The 19790-nt window shown below is 40.1% G+C and overlaps 4 protein-coding genes across 5 annotated transcripts in view; 3 read left to right on the top strand and 1 right to left on the bottom strand.

The window, feature by feature from the left end:
- The first annotated feature begins 60 nt into the window (after nt 1–60).
- On the top strand, nt 61–453 carry LOC134379267 (histone H2A type 1). Its single transcript, XM_063098465.1, has one exon. It carries the CDS (start codon nt 61–63, stop codon nt 451–453), a length of 393 nt encoding a protein of 130 aa, XP_062954535.1.
- Nucleotides 454–2926: 2473 nt separating this feature from the next.
- Nucleotides 2927–19790, top strand: part of LOC134377918 (histone H4) — a 734914-nt gene continuing 718050 nt past the window's right edge. The window contains exons 1-2 of one of the 2 annotated variants that reach the window (XM_063096729.1): nt 2927–2949; nt 3688–4000. In XM_063096729.1, coding sequence (XP_062952799.1) covers nt 3689–4000 — 312 coding nt within the window. In that variant the 5' untranslated portion in view covers nt 2927–2949; nt 3688. Of the gene's footprint in view, nt 2950–3687; nt 4001–19790 lie in introns of those variants that run through there. The other variant, XM_063096728.1, reaches the window with a different exon arrangement.
- LOC134377957 (histone H2A type 1-H) lies at nt 6707–12580 on the top strand. Its single transcript, XM_063096776.1, has 2 exons — nt 6707–6715; nt 12194–12580. The coding sequence occupies exon 2, from the start codon at nt 12194–12196 to the stop codon at nt 12578–12580; it is 387 nt and encodes a 128-aa protein (XP_062952846.1). The 5' UTR covers nt 6707–6715.
- Nucleotides 10056–11885, bottom strand: LOC134377942 (histone H2B type 1-K). The gene has a single exon (XM_063096764.1). The coding sequence runs from the start codon at nt 11858–11860 to the stop codon at nt 11480–11482; it is 381 nt and encodes a 126-aa protein (XP_062952834.1). The 5' UTR covers nt 11861–11885; the 3' UTR covers nt 10056–11479.

Below are 19790 nucleotides of genomic sequence, written 5' to 3' on the forward strand. Positions count from 1 at the left end.
AAGTGCCGCCCTTGCACTTTAGTTTTGGTGGCTATTGGTAGTGAGTTTGTAGAGTCCGAAATGTCTGGACGCGGGAAGCAAGGCGGCAAAGCTCGGGCTAAGGCCAAGACCCGCTCTTCCCGGGCCGGGCTGCAGTTCCCCGTGGGCCGTGTGCACCGCCTCCTCCGCAAGGGCAACTACGCCGAGCGGGTCGGAGCCGGCGCGCCGGTGTACCTGGCGGCGGTGCTGGAGTATCTGACGGCCGAGATCCTGGAGCTGGCGGGCAACGCGGCCCGCGACAACAAGAAGACGCGCATCATCCCGCGCCACCTGCAGCTGGCCATCCGCAACGACGAGGAGCTCAACAAACTGCTGGGTAAAGTCACCATCGCTCAGGGCGGCGTCCTGCCCAACATCCAGGCCGTGCTGCTGCCCAAGAAGACCGAGAGTCACCACAAGGCCAAGGGCAAGTAGCAACCTGGGTTAATTGCACCAACTCTAATAGAGTGTAAACCAAAGGCTCTTTTCAGGGCCACCCATATTTTCTCGGAAAGAACTTAACACTTGCTTTATTGGAAGGGGAAGAGAATGAGAAACGAAAAGCAGTCGGGGTTAAAGGCAAATTGTGGTGAATACCTCAGGTTCAGAAAAAACAGGGAAGATGTTGACCTTTGCAAAATTTCATTATCGTGAGCAGACCTTCTAGGCCACTGTTTAATTATCAACCCAGTCACTGTGTTCACAGGCTGCCATTAGCTTCATCACTTTCTGAAGCAGTTTGGTAGGAAAAGAGTATTGCCCTGGCTCCAATTTAGCAGAGTGCAGCACGTCGCTTCACCACACGGGTCATGGGCGGCGTAAGAGAGCCTCACCGCTACCGACCTGGCACCGGGGCCCTGCGCCGGATCCGCCGCTACCAGAAGTCCACCGAGCTGCTGATCCGAGAGTTGCTGTTTCAGCGAGATCTCTGGAGAGTGGACGGCGCTGGCGCCTCAGGACGCGTGAAACTACCTCGCGGGCTCTTCAAGGACATCAACCTGTGCACCGTGCCAAGGGAGTCACCATGTTGCCCAGAGCCGTCCAGCTCGCCCACAGATCAACAGAGAGTTTTGTGACATGACAGTACACTCCCCAGAGGCTCCATCAGAGCTACACACATTTTCCCTGACAGATGCGCTGTAAATCATTCTCAGTACCCCACTCCCCACAATGTTGCAAAATATATGCCCCTAAAATGAAATGAATAATGAGATGATATCTGTAGGCGTGACATCATCCTAGAGCCCAAGAAAGGCTTTCATATTGGGGAAACGCCTGAAATCTTGCTGCCTCCCTCAGAACTTAGAACCGAGAAGTTTTAAGTGTTTCCCGTAACTATTGCCTTTGACATGTAAATGGTTACTAGTCACACAGACGGTTAAAACCCTTACCTCACAGACTTAAGCGTCTGGGTGGGGAAAGGAATTATGATGTGGTTTGACAAAGGGCTGTTTATGAATGCTGGAAAAGTACAGGATGTTGAGCTCTTGTCAGAAACCAAGGCCTCCTAGTAAGGCTGATGTTTACCTGTGGAGGAGGGTTATTTAATGTGTCATGGCAAATAACTTTGCTGTTGTAAGCAAATAAGGAATACCCTTGCCAATCTTTTCCCTTGCTCAGGTTGCGGAATTTTGCTTCCCACCCTTGCTCACAGAACTCTGATGTAATCTTTAAAAAAGAAAAAAAAAATTCTTAACTTTTCTTGTATATTGTGGACACATTTGGCTGTCTGGTGACATGGTAAATGTTTACAGAATGATGTTTAAAGTGTATGAAGTGCAAAAAATCAAAGAAACAAAAACAAAAAACCACAGTTTTATTAGTTATCAAAGCATTTTTAAAAATAAATTTGATAGTGATATATGCTTATATAATGAACACATTACATAATATCTTTTGGTGTACCTAATAACTGCCATTAATAATTAGATAAATATAAATGTTTCAAGATAATTGAGCGAGTCTAATGAGACTAACAAGTACTGAGGTTTGTGGCCTAAATTCATGATAAAATGGAAAGCTAAAATTTAGTTAAAGGTTAATTAAAATTCCCTATCCAAACTCATGGACTTCCCCCTCCCCACCACCACAGCCACTTAACCACTGAATTTTATCCTTAGGGGTATTGTAGCATATATGAATCTTATGCTAAAAACCCTTGCTCTAAAGTTTGGTCAATCTACCCCATTTCTTTTCAACTTAATTATTTTTTCCCTGAAACCTCTGTTGGGGTGCAGAAAGTTATCACAAAATATGATGCTTCTACATACTGAAATAAAGAAGTCTCAAAGTCTCTCTGACCTTCCCCCTCACCCCCTCCTGTCTGTCATTCCTCTGTCACTCTTCAAAGCACAGGATGAAGCTGTTCCCTTATCTGCCTGAAGTCTGGACCCACCAAAGAAAATGATAATTACCTCTGGTCCTTTAACTGAGATTTTATTTATTTAACTCATATCATAGGAAAGAAGACTGGAGTCTGTCAACACACCTGGACTAACTCTTGTCACAGACTATTGTCTTCTATTTTGATCCTGTTCAATATTTTGAAGAAAATTATTTACTAGTCATTGTCTGGGCCAATTGTATGTTCTGCAGCCCATTGAGCCCTCTAAAAATTATTTACTACTACATCCCCTATTTCCCCTTTTCCTATGAAGACTGGTATATAATCATCTGTACCCTATGGGAAATTGGGACAGTACTCTCTTGTGATTCCGCCATGCATTTTCCCCTCCCAGCATGTTGAAATAATAAAATTTGTTATGCCTTTTTCTTTGTGTTAATCTCTATCAGTTGATTTTTCAGAGAACCTTTAGCGGGTTGAAGGGGAAGTTTCCCTTGCCCCTACACCTCCTCTTCTTATCTGAAAATTTTTTAGCATTAGACATAGACTGATCAGTGAAACAATAGAAACTCAAGAAGTAATTTTAAGTGAAATATTCAACATATGATAAATTAAGTTTCTCAAATCAGTGAGGGAAATATTTAATATATTGCACTGATTAACCAGATGGTTAACTTTCTAAAAAGTTAACTATACAAGAAATCAAATTCAAATTATTACAGTTAGATTTTTTGTAAATGATTCTACCCTGCATTAGTAAGCTTGTAGGCATAATAGGAACTGCTGTTGGAAATGAACACAGGTATACTTTTGGTAGAAGAGAACTTAGCAATATACCTAAACGATACTAAAATTCTGGATTTCATTAGTCCATCTTGTTATTTCTAAGAAGTTAGAATATAGAGTATATGGAGTATATTTCCATCCTAGATTATGGAGAAAAATGTTACAAAATTGCAGTCTTATGCACATAGTATTCCAGAAAGACAACACATGTATACATAGTTAAAAACAGTATTTTATTATTTTTGATTTTTTATGCATCTTCTACAATGTTAAAGTTTTGTTTAATGAGGATGGGGCAGAAATCATATTGAATGAAAAAAAAAGGAGGAAAATAGACTCGGCCTTGAGGATTGAAAAGAACTGAAAGAGAACAAAAGGGAGTATAGCCCAGCAGACTTGTTCGCCTTTTAGGTCCCCTCCCCTAACATAGAGGTACTTCCCGCCACAGCTCTTTCGGTTTTCAATCTGGTCCGCATAGTTTACATATAAAACGAAGCTGCCACTAGTGGCAGCACGGTTTTCCTCTGTGACTTATTGAGAATGTCTGGCCGCGGTAAAGGAGGCAAGGGTCTGGGAAAAGGGGGCGCCAAGCGCCACCGTAAGGTTCTGCGCGACAACATCCAGGGCATCACCAAGCCCGCCATCCGGCGCCTGGCCCGCCGCGGCGGCGTCAAGCGCATCTCTGGCCTCATCTACGAGGAGACCCGCGGGGTCCTCAAGGTGTTCCTGGAGAATGTGATCCGCGACGCCGTCACCTACACGGAGCACGCCAAGCGCAAGACTGTCACCGCCATGGACGTGGTCTACGCGCTCAAGCGCCAGGGACGCACCCTCTACGGCTTCGGCGGCTAAATAGCACTTTGAGGCCCTGTCATTTACTAAAAAGGCCCTTTTTAGGGCCCCCAAGCTATCAACAAAAGAGCTTAAATGACTACGTAATCTACTGAATTCTTCATTGCCGTTAACAGGTTAGCTTGGGATGTTGAAATAGTGAATAGGTGACTATTATAATAGGAAGCTCTGGGCTGAGATCTTAGGAGCAGGGGACAGAGCAGAGGCCAGTAACTCGCGGCGGGTTGGAGTTGCTTGCAGCCTGTTCTCGGTCATTAACTTTATCAAAAAAGTTAAATCAGGGCCCGGCCCAACACTTAATTTCCCTCGGGTCCTTCCAATATTCCTTCATGTCTCAGAAACAGTGAGGGGTCTGAGAAAGGAATACGTTCCATTAACTGCAGGAAACTCGAGGAAAGCTTTGTGGTGGCTGTAGGGAATGTTGTGCCAGAGACCTCTAACCAGGGGTCTTGGAAAACACGCTTCTTCCTTTCTTTTAGAATCCCGGCTGTTTAACAGTAGTAAAGTCTTGATAACACGGTGTATTTACCTCCTTTCTTAGATTTACGTTTTTAGAATACTAAAATACATCAGGTATACAAAAGAAGCTAATGGACACCACACCGCTCATTCAACAATCCCTCCGTGTGTCTATTCCCAATAGCATAGCCCTCCTTCCAGACCCCAGAATTAACTAGTAGCCTGATTTTGGTATTTACTGGTCCCATGCTTTTTATTTTCTAACTTTAAAAGATGCACATAACCCTAATCAATATATAGTATCATTTTACACGTTTTAAAAACTTTTTGTAAAAATAAATTTTATGCATCTTTATGAAACATTTGCTTTTGAAATATCCGTGTTGCAATGTACAGTTCTAGTTTATTTTCACTGTTCATCAAGGTTTCTAATATGTCAGTACATGATGTATATATTTCTCTGTTGATGGAGATTTGAATTGTTTTATTTTTACCCCCCAAACAACGCTGCAATGGGCATTGTTGTACACAACTGTGTGTTCTCTAGTTACGTACTAGGAGTGGTATTGCTGGAAAATAGCGTATGCACATATTCAACATAAACAGAAATGGACAATTTGCTTACCAGGTTAGACATTTTATTATACACTTGTATATTCCACCAGTAGTGTTTGAGAGTTCTTGTTACTCCATCTCTTCAAACTTTGCTATTGTCAGACTAAAATTCTTGCCAGTGTAAAGATCTGTTAAATGGTATTTCATCGTGTATTTAAGTTCTCTGATTATAATTAAGCTGCCTTTTTTTTTTTTTTCTTTTTTTGGCTAGTTGGTGTTTTTCCTCTTTTCTAGGAATGGCCTATTCATATTCTTTGCCCATTTTTTTCATTTCCTGGGTTTTTTTATGATTTGTAAGTATCCTTTATATTCGAGGGTACTTCAAAAAGTTCATGGAAAAATTCATATTACCTTTCAATCTTATTTTTCCATAAACTTTTTAAAGTAGCCACATATTTTGGTTTTTAACCCTTTCTCAGCATGTGGCAAATATATTCTGTCATCTTGTGACTTAATGTGTTTTTAAATGTTAGTGACATCTTTGGATGTACAAAAATTCATTTTGATGTTGGATTTACGTTTATAGTTTTTGAATGCTGCCTTTTCATATAGGAGTTATCCTGTCCCAACCCCCTCCCCCAAACTCCTGCAGGCTTTTTTGCAAAATAAATAAATCAGGCTGTTTATCTCATGATTTGGCTTGAATTGGACAATAAGCTTTTCTGAAATGGTTGTAAGAATAGCATTAAGAAAGAGCTGAGGAAGACCTGATAACAGATGCAATGATTAACTAAATGCCTAAAATTTGAGGGTGTTGTATGAGACAAAAGAAAGTAAAGAGTGAAAGAAAGAAGAGAGAAATAATGCCAAAGATATATTGAAAGCTCACTTAAATTTATGTTAAGTGCTTTACAAGGGTTTTCTTATGTAATAGTCTTGTAAGACAGATTTTATCTTCATTTTAAAGTAACAAAGCAGAGGCATGGACAGCCAAATCAAATAACCAAGTCACAAATATGTTATATACTGTAACCCAAACCTATAATATTCTTAATCATGATCTCATTAGATACAGAAGCTATCATAAAGAATCGGAAATGGTATTGAATTAGTCCTATAATGGAGAATTTGGGGAACTATGTCAAGACAGGTACAAGAACCGTGTGACAAAGATTGAAGCGGAGACGGTAATGAACTACTCAGAGACAATGGCAGTTGTAACCGAGGGACTAGGAGCGACCGTTCACTAAGCTAGTAAAGGCCAAAAGCCAAAGTCCAATGGATATTTATTATGAAGGCTGTGGGAAAAGTAAGTGAGCAGGGATAAAGGAGGGGGAGCTCCCGGGGCAGAACCTCCTGAAATTTTATTTGAATAGACTATACTGCACACTCCCCTGAGCCCAAGGATGCAGCAGTTTCTCACAGCTGCATACTCCCTTGAGTTCAAGGATGCAGCAGTTTCTATCAGCTGGTGTTGTCATGCTGAGAAATACTGTGTGAGCATGCCCCGCATGGTACTGGCACCATGTGTCTCTTCTGGCTGTGGCCAAAGGTCATGGCCGTCCTCTTAGCAGAACATTTCACAAGATGTTAACTCTCTCCACACCTGTCTGTCACTATCCCAATTGAAATGTATTATTCCAATCTCTCTGGTTGTAGGCCTGCCTGAAAAGTTTTTATTTTTGTGTGTGTGCCTATGTAGTTGTGTTCTTGTTAAAGAACCCTCTCAAGATGTTATGTGTTCTTCCCTGTCATTTTTCATGTTCCCTGCCCTTAAGAAAATTGACCATTCCCTTAAGAAAAACTAGAATCAACGATTCCCGAAGCAATGGTCATCCTCTTCATATGCCCCTGTGGTTTTTAAGGTCAAGCTCTGCTCACTGAGTGAGCTATAGTTATTGAGGGTATTTGAGTGCACTAGCCCTATGTGGCTATTGAGTACTTGAAATGTGGAATGTGACTGAGGGCGTGAACGTTTGTTATATTTTATTTTAATTAGTTTACATAAAAATGGGCCCTGGTTTCAGTTATTAACATTCAAGTATGCTTGGAACAGCTTAGGTACATGAATCTGAATATACTTGCTCAACTATAAATTAAAGAACTCTAAATGCAGATCAAGAATTTCCTATTAAAATTTAGAGTCTAAATTTTGACATACTGTAAAAGTGTAAAAATACATACCAGATTTTGAAGACTTAAAATGAAAAAGAATGCAAGATATCTACTTAATAAGTTTTATATTGATTGTATACTGAAGCATATTTTTAATACACAGGGTCAAGTAGAATATATCATTAAAATTAGGGCTGGCAGGTTAGCTCAAGTTGTTTAGAGCACAAATGTTACAACACCAAGGTCAAGGGTTTTGTATCCCTTCACAGCCAGCCACCCGCACAAAAACAAATGAAAAAACTCACAACACACAATGGAATACTACTCAGTCATAAAAAAGAATGAAATTCTGCCATTTGCAACAACATGGATGAGCTTGGAGAAAATTATGTTAAATGAAATAAGCCAAACACAGTGAGATAAATGTCACATGTTCTCATTCACATAAGGAGGCTAAAAATATTGATCTCACAGGAGTAGAGAGTAGAATAGTGGTTACTAGAGACTGGTGGGGGGAGAGGGAGGGGGTGGGGTGGGGAGAGAGTAGTCAGTGGATACCAAATATTAGATAGATAGGAAGAATGGGGTCTAGTGTTCTATAGTAATATAGGGAGACTTTAAAGTACTGTGTGTCTGAATAGCTAGTCAAGATGATGTTGAATGTTCCTAACACAAAGAAGTGACAAATGTTTAAGGTGATGGATATACTAAGCACCCTGATAAGATCATTGCACACAGTATGAATGTACCCAAGTATCAAGTATCATATCTAGTCCAAAGATATAGGCAATTATGGGTCAATTAAGAAAAATAAAAAGAGGGAAAAAGAAATAGAATAGTGGTTACCAAAGGGAGGGTGGAGGAGAGGGTGGGGGGATGGTTGGTAGAGTGGTACAATGTTACAAAATTAGTTAGATGGGAAGAGTAAGGTGGCAATAGCCAATAATATTGTATTGTGCATTTCAAGATAGCCAGGAAAGAGGATCTTGAATGTTATAACCACAAAGAAATAATAAATGTTTAGGTGATAGATACGCTAACTATTCTGATTAGATCATTATATAATATATGCGTATACTGAAAGAACAAACTGTACCCTATAAACATGTACAATGAAAAAAATAAAATTTAAAAATAAAATTAATTTCACCTGTTTACCTTTTTAAAATTGTGGTTACTAGAAAAATAAAAATTATATATGTTACTTGAATTATAAGAGGGTACTTCAAAAAGTTCATGAAAAGATTTGTATTACCTTTTTATTATATTTTTCCACGAACTTTTTGAAGTGCCCTCATATTTCTATTGAGCAGTGCATCTTAGAGTAACAAACTGGCTTTAAGCTTTCCAACCCAAATATACTAATAATGCAGAGACAAAAAAAAAATTGAGTTCAGGGAAGGTAAGAATGAGAACTGAGAGAAGAAGTCAAATGAACAAATTTCTTTTTCTCGCACTTATATTCCTGAAGGTAGAGATAAAGTCTTCTCCCAACTCTGCTCACACTTTGAGTAACATCAAGAAAGCACTGCAGCATAACACATTACACTTCTTGTGAGCACAGAGTTGTGAATTTGTTCTTTTGTATTAAGCACTCAGTAAATAATGACTAAGTTTTTCAGCTGAGGAGGAAAGCCAGGCCATTTTTCTAGACCCACTAACCTCTTTACTTCAACTTCTAAACCCAAAGAAATGCATAACAGAAACCAAATATGTGACTGCTAAATTATTAACCACAGTTAAACTTCGTGTCTCAAGCCCAAAGCTACTCTTGGTTTCCTACAGGATGAGCGACTCTGAAGCAGGTGACTATTGTGAGCACATGTTACTCAGGAGGCTGTAACAATTGCCTGATTTGAACTGCTATGAGTCACACAGCAATTGTTCTAAAGCAAGAACTACTCATTAAAAAATAAATCATTTTAGGAGATACTAATTTAGTACATTCAATTTTTAATGATTTGAGAGATCATAAAATACACAAAGAAGTTAAAAGAGCCTTATTTTTATTCCAAGTTAAGTTGATATACATGGCTAAAGAGGAAATAAATGACAGAGATGTATGGAGTAATGGTGAAAAACAAGGGCATACTGAAATCTTGTTCTGCCTAATAATTTGAGCAAAATATTTACATTCTGTGCTTCAGTCTTGGTATTTGTAAAAGAACATTGATCTGAGCTTAGTGATTCCTTCCAGCTGTTAAATTCCATGCTATCTAGAGGAGCAAAATGAGATCCATGTGAGGGGAGTGAGAAAAGAGGTGAGAGTGAAAGCAGGAGAAAGTAATGGCCACTGCCACTCAATGTTTCTGTTAAATCACAATGCACTTTCAGAACTTTGGAACAGGAATGAAAAGGTCTGAAGTCACCCTGATATATGATATATCCATTTACAAAAGTGGTTTGTAAGTCTAAAATTAATGACAGCAGCATACCATGAATAACTCCAGGTAAAAATCTTAATAAGAAATGCAGTCAGGTATATCTGAAAATGGAATTCATCATTAGCATGGGTGTATTTTAAACAAACCACCAAAGATCCTGTGTTATGGAGCCTAGAATACTTATTGGAGAAAGTGTGTGATGAAAGTATTTTCTTAAGTCTCCTATTTTTTGGATGAAATTTAAATAGGCGGTGGCACTATACTGGTACAATTTTCTCCTGTCAGCTACTTAAGATCAGCCTATCGTTTTTGCTATCTAGGAACATGAAGTCAGGGGCAGATAAGTGAATGAAAGATGTCCTCCTTAGGAAACCACTACAGAAAGCCCAAATTATATCATTCCCTTCTTTTCTGATTTATTCCCTTTCCCATTGCCTATGCCCTTGCTCTCTTCTCTTTGGAAATTAAACATTAAGATATTTTCTCCCACCTTTTTGTACTTTACTTTCCACACTTCAAAATGTGTATAATGACACCTACCTCATAGAGTTGTGTGAAGATTAAATGAGTTAATATATCACAGTCAGATATCTAGATCAGTGCCTGGTACACTGATAAGCACTCAATAAATTTAACAACCATTTGTTGATACATTTATTAGAATAACAATGTAATCCATATGTTGCTGGTAGGATAAAACTTGGATGAACAGTGAGCATACGCTTTGCATGTGTGAAATGTTCTAATTTAACCCTGCTAATCAGTCTCCAAAGACACTTCCAAAGACAGGCAATTCATTACGTATGTTCACTCACCATATCCTTAAAGACTAGAAGACTGCATGGCAAAAAAAAAAACCAAAAAAAAAAAAAAACCAACATAAAACTGCATACACATGCTCATACATACACACACGTAGTGGTGAATTAATGAATCAGAGTCAATCATTTTCTTATGAGCCAGAGTAAATCATTTCTTACACTTCTAAGTCAGGTCACAACCTAGTTTAAAATTCGTTGAAACTTCCTTTTACCTCGTCCTTCTAAAAAAGGTTCACACTGCTTATTACTGGCAGAAATAGCCACTCTAGCCTCCAGTCACAACAAAACTCCCCTACCTGACTGTGCTCAGACTCTGGGCCTGGGGCAGTTCCCCTCCTCTCTGAACTTTCGCTTCGGAGGCGGTCTTAAATCTGTCCTCTCCTCCCTTAAGTCCGGTCAAGTTTTCCCGAAGTTCTGTAAGCTTTTTTGTTTGTCGAATGGAGAAATTAATGAATCAGCGAACACTGAAAATGTTCTCTTAAACACTAGTAAACTGGCCACATAAGATCTTTTCCGCGACCCCTTATGCTCCATTTCTTTAGTCTGGAGAAAATCTACTTTTTATCTCTCTCTTGCGCCCTTCATCCTGCACGGTGGTCCGGCATCTTCCCGAGGCCACGTACGCTGGAAAGGCAAGAACGGCAAAGAGAAAGCTGGACGAAAGGCCGAGTTTGGCCAGTTTAACGCCGTTGCCCCGTTCTAAGTTTTATCACAGCGTACTGCCTAGATTGGCGCGAGATAACTGCTGAACTAAAGGGATGCATCTTGGGAGATCATCGGAGACCGAGTTTATTAACACATAAGCGGAGATTAGAACTCCAAGGCTGGAGGAAAAAGACACGAAACACAACGGTCTGCTAGGGCTTAAGCAGGAAGACACGCCACTTCACACAACCGAAGAATCTACCAGCAGATTCCCTGCATGTCCCTTTTCAAGCGCTGTGTTGATTACAAAAGCTTAGTACTAAACCTGTCTTTCTTTTAATTCCGGCTCCTACGAGCCCTATACGCACTACTTACTGTAATGAGCTCTTCATAACCACCTCAAGGAGATCTCAGATGTGCTTACAGCTCTAATACTGACAAGGTAAGTGGCTCTGAAAAGAGCCTTTGGTGTTAAGTCTAAAGACGCTTACTTAGCAAGTTTACTTGGCGCTGGTGTACTTGGTGACGGCCTTGGTGCCCTCGGACACGGCGTGCTTGGCCAGCTCCCCGGGCAGCAGCAGGCGCACGGCCGTCTGGATCTCCCTGGAGGTGATGGTCGAGCGCTTGTTGTAATGCGCCAGCCGCGACGCCTCCCCCGCGATGCGCTCGAAGATGTCGTTCACGAAGGAGTTCATGATGCCCATGGCCTTGGACGAGATGCCGGTGTCGGGGTGGACCTGCTTCAGCACCTTGTACACGTACACGGAGTAGCTCTCCTTGCGGCTGCGCTTGCGCTTCTTGCCGTCCTTTTTCTGCGCCTTGGTCACCGCCTTCTTGGAACCTTTCTTCGGAGCAGGAGCGGATTTCGCTGGTTCAGGCATCACGAAGATCAAACTACAAGAGACCAGAGAACTCCTGGAAAGACGAGACAATGCTGGAAGGCACAACGTGCGGATTTTATATAGAAATTCTTATGTAAAAAAGGAGGAGTTAAAATGCTGTGTCTGATTGGTGGTTATTTAGGGTAACGTCAAAGGTTAGTTTTGCCCAATCAGGATGCACAAATCTCAAAGTCGCATTTCCATTGGTTAAAATGAAAATGCAATCTTAACCAATGACACGTCTTCCTTTTCGCGCTCAATGCTGCTTATAAAAAATGCCGCCCTTGTACTTTCATTTTGGCAGCTTCTCGTAGTGAGATTGTGAAGTCCGAGATGTCTGGACGCGGGAAACAAGGCGGCAAAGCTCGGGCTAAGGCCAAGACCCGCTCTTCCCGGGCCGGTCTGCAGTTCCCCGTGGGCCGTGTGCACCGCCTGCTCCGCAAAGGCAACTACGCCGAGCGGGTCGGAGCCGGCGCGCCGGTGTACCTGGCGGCGGTGCTGGAGTATCTGACGGCCGAGATCCTGGAGCTGGCGGGCAACGCGGCCCGCGACAACAAGAAGACGCGCATCATCCCGCGCCACCTGCAGCTGGCCATCCGCAACGACGAGGAGCTCAACAAGCTGCTGGGTAAAGTCACCATCGCTCAGGGCGGCGTCCTGCCCAACATCCAGGCCGTGCTGCTGCCCAAGAAGACTGAGAGTCACCACAAGGCCAAATGAGGAGTGAGGTTGGGAACACTGAAAAACAAAGGCTCTTTTCAGAGCCACCTACAGTGCTTTAAAAAAAGCTGGTACACGTAATCTATTGAATGTCTAACTGAAAATTACATTTAAGTGTTTGCTTTTTGGAGGGGGTGGAAGAACTAATAGTATTTCCAGCTGTAATCTGATCAACTGGAAGAAAACGGAGACTGACAGGGAGTAATATGCACAAGAGAGGCTTACTCAAGAGGAGTAGCAGGTGAAGCCAAACTTGTAAATCCCTGAAACCCACTTTAATCTAGTCTGATAACTTTATTAGTGGTATTGGGAAGTAACCGCAAGTATAAAGTACCAGTTACTCCTTAAGCAAAGTGAGTAATTTTGAGTACTGTATTAAAAACGATCTGGAAAGGAGCAGCCTGATTCTTAAACTGTCTAGTTAACCTAAAGAATGACTTTTGCCAGATGATCAGAATCTCTCAATGCCCATTTGTTTTTTATAGGACTTAATTCTAGTGGCAGTTACTAGCCTGTGGTTTATTGACTAAAAATATGCAGAGCTTTCTGAATCCCACATAGATAAATCCTTACTCCTGTTTTTCTGGACACGTGTATCTGTTTAATGCATCTTCCAGTAGCTCAGGATGCAACAGTGAACAGCCTAGAAAATCTTACATGGAAATTCTTTTATCAGGTATGGGAAAACCCATAACACCCATTACACACCTTTTTAGGGTGTGTAAGTTAATGTGGACAAGTAATCAAAAGAAACAGCAATCCTGATCTGGATAAATTTGATAACATAGCTAGACAGAAAAAGCTATAGAATCCAAAACACCTTTTCAAAAAAGACAACATAAAAAAATAGTATTAGCTTTATGTGGTTCACAAACCGAAATACTTTAAGAGGACATAGTTTATAATCTAATGCAGATTTCTTTGCCACTCCGTCTTTGCTTGCAAAAGCCCTGTTTAATAAAATAACAGTGAAACGCAGGAGACACAGGAAGAAAAATTATGGTGATAATAGTGATACATGTTGGGTTCTTTGTAAGCAGGTTGTGAGATGAAGTTTGGGATGCAAAATATTTATTTGGCATCGGTATCTGTGAAGGAAGACAGAGGAACTAGGATTGGGCAGAGAAAAATGTCAAACTGATACAAGTCAGACAAATGCTCAACCAACCCAATGGAGAGCTCTGAAACCAGAATTGCTGGTCAGCTACCCCGCACTGAGCTAAAAAGGCTCTGAACCAGCCTGTACATACCCACTTTGGTCACTGGAGGAGGACTGCCCCAGGGAAGGGCGTTGCCCTGAGTAGAGTGGAGTTCTGCAGCTGAGGCAAACACTGAAAGAACTGACAGCTGGTGCCTATCTGCTAACCGCTCTCAGCAGTTTGGCATCAAATTCTTCTTTGAAGGAGGATCTGGGAAAGTGTATTTCCACATCTATGACATATATTAACATAAATATAAATGCCAACGTTGAGAAATGTCTATGACGGTATCTGGGAGACTGACTTTAGCATACATAACTGGTAGTGTATCTTTACTTCCATCCAGGAATTCAGAGAGGATGTTTTTTCTTTTTAGAAAAATGAGAAAACTTACAGACTTCTATATGTCTTTATTAATCTGATAAACTCCTGTAAGAGTTTTAGATGCCCCGATCATTGCAGATGGAAGGTGGCATAAAACAACTTTAAAAGGGATATGGGAGGATCTTCCACTGACATTCTCTTCCTCCTCCAGATCCAGCCAATCTCTTCACTTTTGCAGTACTGGGAAGTAATCCAGCTTTGTCCCGTAATGTGGAAGTTTCAAAATGAATATTTGAGGCCTATAGTAGAGGAGAGTGAGCATTTAATGGAAACATGGAAGAGATATACTACTTATGGGCTACATATATAATATGAATGTGTTTATTTAATTTTCACAACCCTTTAAGGTGGATGTTGTTGCAATTCTAATTTAGAAGAGAAAGTATGGTGTTATTTACCCAATCAGAATCTCAATTGTAGGAAATAAGCTATACATCAGGATATTATCTTCCTCAACACAGAACCCACACATAACCACCTTCTCTTAACTACCTAGTCTTATATAGTTTGGTCTAAGGTGTGTAGAAACTTGTGTGCAAATGTTAAAGGGAGATGTTGAAAGGTTTTAGCGGGAGAGTATCATGATCAGATTTCATGAACATAACAAATGAGAAAGAATAAAACTAGACTTGTTATTCAAAGTGTTTACAATAGTTAAAAGTCAACAACCAAAGATTCCTGAAAATGGGGGTCACACTTAAAATACATATTTTAAAAAAATACATTTATAAAACACATACAGTTTTTAAAATATACTCTTTTTCCTCATGTTCCACTCTACACCCCCTTGTCTTCATACCTAATACTGGATGGAGTCACTGTCACTCATTTGTTTTAAGGAACAATTGTAAAGTCAAACCTAATATGTGAAGTGTTTACTGCATGATTTAGATAATTAATAATGACAAAATCTGGGAAATACATGTGGTTGTGGATAATGAAGATGCTTGACTAAGGACAAAAGAATGTAATTTTTAGGGCCGGCCCATGGCTTACTTGGGAGAGTGTGGTGCTAATAACACCAAGGCCACGGGTTCGGATCCTATATAGGGATGGCTGGTTAGCTCACTTCGCAGAGTGTGGTGCTGACAACACCAAGCCAAGGGTTAAGATCCCCTTACCAGTCATATTTTTTTTAAAAAAATATAATTTTTATATCAGGCTCACTGTTGGCACAGCTTCACTTATCAGAAAAGCTAGATTCTGGAGCTCCAGTGGCGCAATCGGTTAGCGCGCGGTACTTATACAGAAAAGCTAGATTCTGTGTGTGCGAGTTTAACCCCTAGGAGGAGTTCTGGTTGTTTACAAGGCAGACTGAATGATATCTGGACTCAAAACTGGCCAACAGAAAAATGAACTTGAGATCCCAGATATTCCTTGGAATAGTACAAAGAAAAATAGCAAAAGAAATTTGTAGGTAAAATTGATAGTGTAAATTGGTATTATTTGATCTATCGAAAGAAAACCTTATTACATTGACAGCAGAACTGCTAAACTATACTTTTGAAAAGAAATCAGTGCATTTCATATTTTGCCTGAAAACTTCATGAATTAATAAAATTATCAGAGTAGGATTAGAAAGTATATGCAGGGATTGACCTGTCTAACTTGATCTGATACTCCTGCAGCTTTGCATTTGCTATTCCCTAGGCCCACAGTGTTTGTCTGACCAGCCTCTCCTTGGGTAACTCCTATTCATTCTTCACTTATAATTAGGCACCTCCTCAACGAGGCATTCCCTTATTTCTAATCCATATTATGCCTTCTGATGCCATTCACTTTTACTAGATCAGTTTCTTAAACTCCACAACCATGTTCATATATTGAAAAATATTTTATTCCTATTTTGATTTAATGTCTGTACATTACACTAGCATATAAGGTAGAAGAAATCAATGTGTCAGCCAGTGTCCCATCAGGAAAGAGATATGTCACACAAATTGAGTTCTTGAAAATTGTTTAATAAAGAGGCTATTTATAAAAGAGTAAGGTATTAAGAAACCATAAGGGATAGTGCAGTATCCTGAAACTAGTATCATATATATAGGCAATTACCACATGTTGGCCGGAAAAGACAAAAGGAGGGAAAAACATCTGGAGACAGAAAGAGATCCTTCCTCTCTTTTATTCAGCCACCCTCCCAGCAATTAAAGGTGAGAATCCTCACGTGTTCATTATCCAGAAGCTCTTCGAACCCAGCCTACGGTTTTTATGGAGGCTTCATTATATAGTCATGACTGATTAAATCATTGGCTATTGGTTACCTACTTAACCTTCAGTTCTCTCTCGTCCAAGGAGGTTGGGTTGTGGAACTGAAAGTCCTGCCTTTAGCACATGGCTGAATCCCCCTGCAACCACCCCCCACAGACTGTGGCATGTAGGGGCTTTCCAAAAATTGCCTCATTAACATAAACTCTGATGTTTGAAAGGACTTGCTGTAAATAGAGATTGTTTTTCACCTTTATTGCTCAGGAGCTACTTGTGGAACCAAGAACAAAAGGTTAAATACTTAACAAAAGATATTCTGATTGCTTTAGCCACACAGGAAATAACAGGAGCTGACAGCTAGGAATCTTGGGTGTGGATGAAAACCAAAATGTATATACATGGTAATATCACAACTTCCTAGAAGGTGCTGGAGTAAAAAGCGAGAATTAGTTAAGATAATACAAAGCTGACTTTGCTTCTGTAGCTGATCATGAGGCTTAGGTTAGTAATTACAGCTTCCTTTTAAAATATATTCCTTTTTTTTTTTTTTTTTTTTTTGGTGGCAGGCTGGTATGCAAAATTCATTCCTTGTTACCCTGGCTTCTGTCAGCATCTTGGCTAGATATTTTACATGGTGGTGTAAAGTATGCCTTTATTCCTGTAGGTTCTCTCCTTGGTTGTGTTCTCTCTATTGCTTTGCCATAATTTCTAATTGACCAGGGCTTGTGGGCAATGAATACTTAGAGGCTTCCCTGGGTTCCAGTTTTATTTTCTTTACCTCTGTTGGACAGCAGAAACCCAATTACCTACTGGAAATTGGGACTGATAATTCTTGCAAGAAGAGGAACGCTTTTCTCTGACTATTGGTTCAGTGGCATAAAAAGACTAAAATGGCCAGAGACAGTTTTCAGGTTTCAATTAATTTGAAAAGTGAGGATGTTCCCCAGTGGAAACATTTCTCCATTGGTCACAAAGACCCCCAATCCCTCAGAGCTCAAGGTCATAGAGTATATTAGTCTGTTTTCTGTCTCTTGTAAGAGTACCTGAAATTGGCTAATTTACAAAGAACATAAATTTATTTCTTATAGTTTTAGAGGCTGGGAAGTCCAAGATTGGGGGACACATCCGGTGAGGGCCATCTTCTTGGTGGAAACTCTCTACAGAGTCTTGAGGCAGTGCAGGGAATCACATGACAAGGGAGCAAGAACGTTTTTACGTGCTCACTTGCACTCCTTATAAAGCCACCAGTCTACTCCTTGATAACCCATTAAACCATTAACTCATTAATCCGTGAATGGATTAATCTATTCACAAGGGTGTAGTCCTCAGGATCCAATCACCTCTTAAAGGCCCCATCTTTAAAATAAGAAGACATTGGGCTGGTCTGTGGCTCACTCGGGAGAGTGTGGTGCTGATTACACCAAGGCCATGGGTGTAATCATATAGGAATATGATCCCATATAGGAATGACCAGTTAGCTCACTGGGTGAGCATGGTGCTGACAACACCAACTCAAGGGTTTAGATCCCCTTACTGTTCATCTTTTTTACAAAATAAAAAAAATAAAAAATAAAATAAGGAGACATTCAGACCATAGCAGTTTCAAAGAAAAGGGGGAGATCAGCTGTGTCAAATGCTGCTGGGAAGGCAAGTAAGGTGAGGACTAACAATTAAGTACTAGATACAGCCATTCCAAGGTCAGTTTAGAGGAGCCGAGGGCAACGCCCTCCACCCCAAAGCAGATGTTTACAAGTATGAATTTTCCTCCAAGCACTGCATGAGCCATGCATCCTGTAAATTTTGATGTTATTCTTTGGGGAAAAAAAAAAATCAGTATAAAATGTATGTAAAAGAAAATGATACATCATTCTTTGTTCAGAATTTAGTTTCACTGAAATGAAATAGATAAAAGTTTGTCTTTTATTTTCCTAGCTGAAATTCAAATTTGAAATGTGTATATGTCAACTTGTTGATTAGCAGCATTGAAGAAATGATTTAGAAACATCAGTATAAAACTTACGTAAAAAAAAATTAAAATTTGTAAAAATATCTCTCAGAAAAGCCAAAAAAAAAAAAAAATTAAGGGAAAAAGATAAAAGACCAGTCTAAGTGGACTGTTGGGGGAGAAGGCAAGTTGAAGGAGATTAAATGAAGGAATGGGGTGAAAGAAATAAGATATGAGTTACATGAGACGTTGGAGGAATATGGCTGTGCACTGAAGAACAGTACAATCAGCAGCTGAAGAAAAAAGCATAAGCAAGACAACATTTTTTTCAGACGAGATAAATAAAAGCAGCTTTTAATGCTTATAGGAAAGATCTATAGAGATAAAATGAGGGTTAAAAAAAATAATAGTATAGGAGAAAGGAAATAATTGCTGGATCTATGCCCTTGAATAGATTTTTAATTTATTTCTTGTAGAAAATTCGGAAGTAGAAAAATGCATGGCATTGGCAAATGTAGAGCTGGTGCCTTGGACTATGCCAGCCTCTCTCTTGTCCTTCTTGGAATCACTGTAGTGAATATGTCAGACAAAATTCTCAGAAAGGCCTTCAAAAATAAGTACCAGAAAAGAGGCCTTTTTCTAGGCCTGTGACACCCCGAAGACACAGCTTTTCTCTCTCCTTATGGAGAAGCACGAACGGATCAACCCAATTACCGAAAACATCCCAGCAGAAAATGCTAAAAAGCACTTCCATCCCCAGCAGCTTTCTAAATGTGGTGGGGGAAGTCCCTCCGGAAAGGAGAGGAAGGAGAGATTCAGTTCAAACAGGCCTGAGACCCAGAGACAACTGCATTCCCCAGCTTCCCGGCAGCATTTCCTTTCTCTGATTGAGCTCAGGACCTTGAGACTGAGAAAGGCCCCAGGTCTCTTCCCTAATCAAAAATATTAATGTTGGGAAGCAGGTAATTCTTCATTTAGCAAACATGCCAGTAATTAGGATGTTTTTGTGTAATCTAGAGGAAAGAAGATAATCTCAAAAAATTAAAGCACATAATTTTGTCTCTTCTGAGAAGCTTTATTATGGACAGCTGCTAAAGTAATTTTGAACTCCTTTCTTTAAATTGCTATCAGTCCTTTCCCAGCAAAGGCCATAACCTGAGAATCATCTTCCACACATAATAAAGCCATGCCTGTAGTGCCTGCATACTGCTGAAAAAAGTTGCTTTCATAAAGCATTGAGCTGGAATCTCTGCTCATTCATTCATTCATTCATTCATTCATTCATTCATTCATTCATTCATTCATTCTCCAGTCAAACAGTATTGATAAGGAACCTACTAAAAGGAATCCTAGTGATAGACTATTGAACAAAATAGATACCTCCTCTTGAAGCATACTGGACAGGGAGGAGGGAGACTGACATTAATCAGATAACTCTGCTGACTCATACATCATAACTGATATAGGGGCACTG

The sequence above is a fragment of the Cynocephalus volans genome, chromosome 5 (assembly GCF_027409185.1).
Source record: "Cynocephalus volans isolate mCynVol1 chromosome 5, mCynVol1.pri, whole genome shotgun sequence".
In the NCBI taxonomy this organism is placed as follows: domain Eukaryota; kingdom Metazoa; phylum Chordata; class Mammalia; order Dermoptera; family Cynocephalidae; genus Cynocephalus; species Cynocephalus volans.

Bases quoted from the DNA above. Each gene is read 5' to 3' on its own strand.
- LOC134379267 (XM_063098465.1), top strand. From the start codon at position 61: ATGTCTGGACGCGGGAAGCAAGGCGGCAAAGCTCGGGCTAAGGCCAAG.
- LOC134377942 (XM_063096764.1), bottom strand. From the start codon at position 11,860: ATGCCTGAACCAGCGAAATCCGCTCCTGCTCCGAAGAAAGGTTCCAAG.
- LOC134377957 (XM_063096776.1), top strand. From the start codon at position 12,194: ATGTCTGGACGCGGGAAACAAGGCGGCAAAGCTCGGGCTAAGGCCAAG.